Source organism: Ixodes scapularis, unplaced genomic scaffold, assembly GCF_016920785.2.
Source record: "Ixodes scapularis isolate PalLabHiFi unplaced genomic scaffold, ASM1692078v2 PGA_scaffold6__148_contigs__length_123643588, whole genome shotgun sequence".
Taxonomy (NCBI): domain Eukaryota; kingdom Metazoa; phylum Arthropoda; class Arachnida; order Ixodida; family Ixodidae; genus Ixodes; species Ixodes scapularis.
In genome coordinates, this window is record NW_024609881.1 from 6569097 (window position 1) to 6576475 (window position 7379).

General features: G+C 53.4%; 1 protein-coding gene across 1 annotated transcript; it reads right to left on the minus strand.

Annotated features, from left to right (window-relative positions):
• LOC120848593 lies at positions 1 to 1126 on the minus strand. Its single transcript, XM_040220579.1, has 2 exons — positions 74 to 1126; positions 1 to 15 (listed from the first exon to the last, which is right to left on the minus strand). The coding sequence occupies exons 1-2, from the start codon at positions 1124 to 1126 to the stop codon at positions 1 to 3; spliced, it is 1068 nt and encodes a 355-aa protein (XP_040076513.1).
• Between the last annotated feature and the right edge of the window lie 6253 nt (positions 1127 to 7379).

The window sequence follows — 7379 nt, forward strand, 5'->3', positions numbered from 1 at the left end:
CTAGAGTGTAGATTGCTGCATTCGGGGTCGTCGAGGGTTGGGGGAAGAAGGCTCTTCCCATGTCTTCAAGTACGTCCTCGAGGGGCTTGTCCAGGGCTAGGGCCATGTTTTCTATCGTGTTGCGGACCTTGGTGATACCGAGCATGCCTCGGAAGGTGCGCCACAGCTTGCGTATCGACGTACGCTGGTCAAAGGAAGCGCAATGGTCGAGCCACTCGTTCACTCTGAGCTTTCGTGCATATTCCTCTGCTTCGGCGGTGATTCTGTTCACTTCCTTCAGTGTGTTCCGATCTTTGGTTTTTCTGTACTCTGTGAGTTTGCGCGTGCGGTGGTCCCACAGGGATAGGAGGTGGGTGTCCGGTGTGGGGCAGTCCCAGTTCACCTCCTTCTTGGTCGAGGCTTCCCTCGTGGAGGCTACTAGCAAGGCGCAGAGTTTTGTCGACATGTCGTTTTCGTCAATTTGGGCGCGTAAAAGGGCTCTGAATTTGTCCCAGAGGACTGTGACCACAGTTTTCTTGGCCTTGGCCCTGTTCTTGATACGGATCGATATTTCTATGGGGTAGTGGTCGCTGCCCCACGCGTCGGGGAACACCGACCACTCCATCCCCTCGATTCTTGAGTCCACTAAGGTTAGGTCGGGGTTGGTGTCCTGCTGGTTGGCCGAGGTGCCTACTCTCGTCTTTTCATGCGTGTCGCTCGCGAGCTCGAGACCCGCCTTCTCGTAAGCTTCTAGTAATCTGGCCCTTCTCTGGTCATCGTCGTCGTAGCCCCACTCCCGGTGGTGCGCATTAAAATCGCCGCCTATGACCATCCTATCGTCTGGGTAGACCGTTCGTAACTCTTCTATCCAACTGAAGTTGGGGTCTTCGGCGGTAGGGCGGACGTACGCCGACACGAGGATGAGCTTATTGTTGTCTATGAGTGTGCGCACCGCAGTGACTTCCTGGTCTGGTGTGCACCATTTCTGCATATCAATTTGGGCATGTGGTACGGTCCCCTTGAGGTAGACGGTGGCCAGTCCTCGTGCTTCAGGAGGGCCGGTCTTTGTATATTTCCGTTCGATCGCAGGGTTGTGGAAGTAGTTGTATGCGGAGAGTCTGGGGTCCTTCACGTTGGTTTCTTGCATCAAGATCGCGTCGTACGAGTGTCGGTGTTGAGCCAGTCGAAGCTGGAATTCGTTTTTGCGTTTGGTTAGGCTTCTGCAGTTCCATTGTAGGATTCGAAGTTGTGTCGGAACCAAGGGCGAGGCTAGTGACGGCATGAATTTCCCGGGGCCTTGAGTTTGCTGGTTATGAGGACTGCTGGTGTGACTGCTGCGTGGATCCCCCTTGTTCCGCGGCTTATTGTCCAGGGACATTAACGGTGAGGATGGGCTGACGTAGTTGGAACTGCGGCGGTGCCGGCGGGGGGGGGGGGGGGGGGCAAGGGTTGAGTGTTGGAGCTCGGCTATGAGTTGATTGAAGTGGGCCTGCATTTGCTGCTGCATTTGCTGCTGGAGTTGTACTTGCATTTGTTGCAGCCAGACTTGCATTTGGGACTTGAGGTCACCTTGAGATGGTGGAGGCTGGGATTGCTCCTGCTGTGGTTGCTTGTTGCTTGCTGGAGGGGGTGCAGGGTGGTTTGCCTGTGATCGCGGCGTGTCTCGCAGAGGTGGTTGCGGGCTTGGGTGAGCTTGCGGCTGGCTCGACACTTGATGCTGGGGGCCCGGCTGGAAATTGACTTCCAGTTCTTCTATCTTTTTTTGTAGGGTAGCCATTTTTCGTCGGCGGTCGGCAGCTATGCGTGCGTGCTCTGCTTCCTCCTCCTTATACCGCCTTAAGAGGGTGAGAAGCTCGTTGCGTTGGTCCATGAGCGGCGTGGTTGATGGGGTTCTGCAGTTGCGAGGCGTGGCTTTATATGCGTACGTGTCTTGCGGTGGCGCTGGCTGGTCAGTAATGTTTTCAGTCGATCGGGGCGATGGGTTTTTGGTCTGCTTGGAGGAGGGCGGGGCTCGCCCGTCTCCTGAATGGGGGGTTTGGGCTTGCCTTCCCGACTTTGGCTGCTGTGGTAGAGGATCAGGAGTTTGGCCTTGGTTTCCCACTGCTATTCGCGGGCGATGCAGTTGTTGGTTCAAGGCCGGGCGTGGTCGGGCACGGGCTTGGATCCTAGAGTCTACCTTTTTCCTCTCTGGACAGTCCCGGGAGGTGGCGACGTGGTCTTGGGAGCCGCAGTTGCGACACTTGACTGACTCACAGCGGTGTCCTTCGGTCAGAAGACCGTCGCAGGACTGGCAGCGCTTTTCCTGCGTGCAGATGTCGGACTTGTGGCCCAGGCCGTGACAGTTGTTGCAGACCACCGTGGAGGGGCGGTACGGCTTGACTTGTATGATCTCGTGCCAGGCGCGGATGCGGCGGGGTACACCCTGGCCTTGGAAGGTCAGAAGGTATGTGCCGTTGGATCCCAGCGGCCTGGCCTGAACAATCTCATGGTAGTCGGCTCGAAGCCCCTCGAGGAGTTTCGCCGGTGGGATGTCGGGTGTCAGATGAACGACCCCGCGTGGGAATTCCCTGGTGGCCGTTCGGTAGACTTGGACGTCGACTCTGCCGCTGCCTGTCTCAAGGTGCGTGAGCTGAAGTAGATTTGCTAGGTGTCGTTCGTCGTAAACGGTGACGGAAATTGTATTCGTCATTCCGTTGCGGCGGTAGGCGAGGCGATCTTTGAGAACGGTCTCGCCTATTGCTCTTTGAAGTTGTTCTCCGATGAGATAGCTCGGGAGTTTTGAGACGTCGACGCGGGCCCGTGTGCGGATGGTGACTTGGTATTTGTCCAGGTCGTGACGGGGTAGTTTGCTGCCTTTGTCCGGCTTGTTGATCCTCTTCTTCCGGGATACGGTGATCCAGGGGAACTGATTGTCGGAGTCGGTGAAATCGGCGGAAGCATCTTGGCCGTCCTCGAAATCCGTCGGGCTGCGCTCGGAGCATCCGCTCTCGTTGCGGGCTCTCTTTAGGGGGAGCCTGTTCGTGATGGTGGTGGCGGGAGTTCCTTGCTTGGATGTTGTCAGCGTTTCGTCGGGTGGCGAAGATGCGTCGGGTGTCATTTCGGTGTCGGGGGAGGCCGGTAGTTCCGTGCTGGAGGCGGTAGCCATGGTAGCCGAAGGCAGGGCGAGCTAGGCCTAATGGTAGGCCCAGCCGTCCCACTGGCCGGGAACGGCGGCGGCGTCGATGTCGGAGGCTTCGGAAAAAATGCGGCTGTGACGCTCACTTGCCTTCGGGCAGCTCTTTCCGGTGGCGAGCGAAGCTTTCCGGCGGAAAAACGTAGCTCGGGTCCTGGTTCGGGCGGGCGAGCGGCGGGCAGGGGCGATTCATGCAGCTCGGCGGGAGCGCCGAGAAACACGACTCTCTCCCACGGCGGCTCAATCGCAAGTCCCGTTCTTAAAGCCAAAATAGAAATCACGTGCAGTTCCTCGAGTGGCCGCTGCGGGAGAAGTGGTGGCGTTGTGTTCGTCATTACCTCGGAGCTCGGAGCTCGGAGCTCGGAGACAGATTGGGGCCACTTTTTCAAAGCTGTCTCTATAGGAGTTTCCCAACTGAGTGTTTTAGTAACTTTGGGAGGGGGCAACGCCACGGAACGATCGCCACGACACCTGACGACGCAGCGGCGCAGGGGCGTGAAGAGAGCGAGCCGCATGATCACGGGAGAAGAAGAGTTGAAGTAGGGGCTCGGAAGGGGGGAGTCGGTTGTCTTATGCGAGGAAAAGGTCTGTTGGACGAATCAAACCCTAACAAGTGGGGGCTTCTCCGGCAAAAGAATGAACGCACAAGTCACGGACTTCATCCAAGCTGTGCTGCGCGGAACGGATGGCTCGGCACTGCAGCGTGAGCAAGCCGCCACTGAAGCGCGATAACTTTTGTTAGCGGCACCCATCGGGTCACAACCAGGTGCAACTTAAAGTGCCGTGGCCTCCCCCCAGGGAGCCTCCGCAACCATTGCCGGAACACAAAGGTTCGTTCCGCTTGAACCGCCCAAGTTCGCCGGTTTTAGAGATCTCCAGTCGTCAGAAAAATTTGTGGATCGGCTGGAGTCGTTCTGCTTCTTGAACAGTGCCAAGCCGGAAGATCGCCTGACCCATGTAGTGCCGGCGGCCCTGGAGGTCAGCGCCAAACTTTGGCTTCGCTTCACTGGGAAGATCGACAATGGGGCGGCATTCATTGCGGCCTTCCGGAGAGACTTTGCTCCGGTCGACCTAAAGAGACGGCTGAAAGAAGGACTCTGACGGCGAACACAGCACTCAGAGGAGAACCTCAAGGATTTCATTTACGTTATTGGAGCGTTCTATGAGTGGCTCAGAGAGGAGGTTACCGACGCTGACAAGGTGAATCGAGTGCTCCGCAAATTGCACCCAAAATTCTAGGGCCTGGTGGAAGTGTGAACGTTCGCCAGTCTAAGAAAGCTAGCCCATGCTGTGGATAGGCTCATGGAGAGAACATGGCGTTGCCTCGAATACGGGCCTCCACCACTACTTTCGACTCAGGTGGTACGAGGCCTCGCTTTTTACAGCCGGTCGAGTGCGCCCCGTGAAGAGATAGTGCAACCAACCTCTGCTGCGCTGTCATCGCGCGACGCAGCAGAGTCTGGTTGCGCTATCTCTCCACGGGGCGCGGTGCTGCCGGGGCCGAGATGCGCTCCGATAACAAACCGAAACTTAAAAACCCGTCGAATTTGTGCGCTTTTTCAGAAAGCCGTAAAATACATCGCGTGCCTTCTATCGTTCTGCAATTTGTTGGTTTGGTGGCTTTCGATGATGCTAAGCAATTTTCTAATTTGAACCGTGCTCTAAAACACAACATTAAAAAAGTTCATTAGCCAAAAATAATTAACAAGTTAATTATCCCGGACTTTAATAATCTTCCTAAATGGACCCCTGGCCCAGGACCAAAACGCCACAAGCCTTTTTTCGTTGCGATGAGTAGTTTTCGCAGGAGCGATTTGGTCTGCGTTCTCTGAAACACCCTGTATATATAAGTCAAACCCGTTTATAAAGAACAGCAGGAAACGCTACGATAAGTTCGATGTAGAAAGTAGTTCGATATAGCAAAAATCATTTACAACGAACTTCCACGATGTGCGATAAGGCGAGAGCTTCTCTTTCTTTCTCACCTCTTCGCTTCTGCCTTGTAACACCGCGCTTTTTTTTTTTCCGCGCGATCAGATTTTTTTACCTTATCTTTCGTTCTGAATCGCTTCTCTTCGTGGGCAACCGCTGAAAAGATTTTTTTTTTTCTGTGCGTGCGTGCAGAGCGTTTCTTTGTTTAGCTTTCTCCCTTCTGAATTGCTTCACTTCGCTCAATTTTGTTCGAGGCTTGAGCTTTTGGAATTTTCTCTCTTTCCTACTTTTTTTTTCTTTTTGGTGGTTGGGGGGGGGGGGGGGGGGGGGCAGGCTAGAAGACGATTGTTTGCGTGTTTTTGGGAGCCTTCCCGGTGGGAAAAGTTCGATATAGCCAATGTGTTGTTCGTTATAAGAAGTACTTTTTACATGCATTTTTATTTAAACTTCCGGAAGTTTGATATCGACAATAATTCGCTGTACGTGGGTTCGTTCTAAACGGGTTTCACTGCATATATATATATATATATATATATATATATATATATATATATATATATATGTACTTGCATCTTCCTTTGCCAATACAGTTGTGAGTAGCACCCGTGTTTATATTCTATATTGTGTACGTCGTTTTAGCGCTTTTGAGAAAATGGCCTAAGTCGGCGTCCAGCGCACCAGTACTTGTGGCCAAGAAGACTGGAGGCTTTCGGCTGACTGTGGATTATCGGTCCCTGAACTTCCGCACCAAGGTCTCAGTCCACTCCATGCCCCGTACAGACTGGCTCTCTTGGCACAGCTCGGCTAGGTGCAGTGGTTTTCGAGCTTTGATCTGTCGCAAGGTTTCTTCCAGATCCCTGTCGCTGGGGAAGGTGTGCCAAAAACTGCACTCATCTGTCATCAAGGCATGTTTAAATTTAAAAGAAAGCCTTTGGGAGTGGCTGGTGGACCAGCGACATTTCAAACGTTGGTGGACAGATTGCTGGAGGGTATCAACGACAGCTTCGTCTTGGCCTTTTAGGAGATGTGCTCGTGTACTTTCCAACCCTCGCTGAACATGTAGTGCATCTGCGGGAGGTGCTGGAGCGCATCAAAGCAGCCGGAGTCACCATCAACCCTGACAAGGTTAATGCTAAAGTTCTTCGCCCACACCATCTCCACAGGACAGTAAAGACCTGACAAATACAAGGTGTTAGCCGCTCTAGACTACCCTTGTCCCTCAACTTTTAGGCAACTTCAGGACTTCTTGGGGCTTGTTGTCTACTATGTTATGCCGCAGGTCTCTATTGTGGCTCGTCCCCTCACAGACCTGCTTAGAAAAATGAGACGTTTACAAATCTGTAATGCGAAACTAGACTGCAACTCTTGAAGAAGAGGAGGGGGTATGCCCCTTCTCCTCCTCCTCTGTACCCTCCCCTTTTCGGCTCCTTCTACCCTCCTTTCCTCCTCATTCTCCTTCCATCCTTTTCCTCTCCCCTCCCCCTCCTCGTCTCCTTCTTCTCTCCTTTACCCCTCCTCCTCCCGCTGACTTTGTTCATGGGTGACGTGGCACAAATTTATGGGACGTCATTTTCTTCACTAAATTTAGAAGGGAAACTGAATTGATGTTCAGGTCAGGGGACGTAAATTTCTTCGCTAAATTTAGCTAGGAAATTGACATCACGTTACCTCATCACCAATTCAGTTTCCCTGGTGCTGAGGTCAGGTGACGTCGATTTCCCCGCTAAATATTACGGGAAAATTGCCCCGCTAAATTTAGCTGGGCAACTGACGTCACGTGACCTCAACACCACTTCAGTCTCCCCGCTAAATTTAGCGGGCAAACTGTGATGTCCCATAATGCAACCCGAGCGGTTACACAGACGGCAACGCCGACGCCTCTCAATCCGTAAACGAGCGCTTAAGAGCTGCACTCTAACTTATCAAAGGTGGCAGTGGTGCCAAGAGCAGGAGCACGCCTTTGCTAGCCTCAAGCAGAGGCTGACCCGCGGTGCTGTAGTGAGCCTGTCAGACCTGAACCATTCGTAGTAGAAATTGACGCCAGTTGTGTGGGAATAGCTGACGGGCTTCAGCAAGTGTCCTTCATCAGCAGAGTTCTGACTGACTCGAAAAGTAACTACACCGTCCAAGAATGGGACTGCCTTGTGGTGGCTTGGGTTGTGTACAAATTTAAGCCCTGTTTCGACTTCACTGACTTTAAAGTCCACTGTGACCACTCCTCCCTCTAATGGATGTTCACCACGGAACAGACTTCTCCTCCAGTGAGACGATGGCTCCTTCGCCTTCAAGGATTCAA

Excerpts from the sequence above, each read along its gene's own strand:
- LOC120848593 (XM_040220579.1), bottom strand. The coding sequence starts at position 1,126 with ATGCAAGAAACCAACGTGAAGGACCCCAGACTCTCCGCATACAACTAC.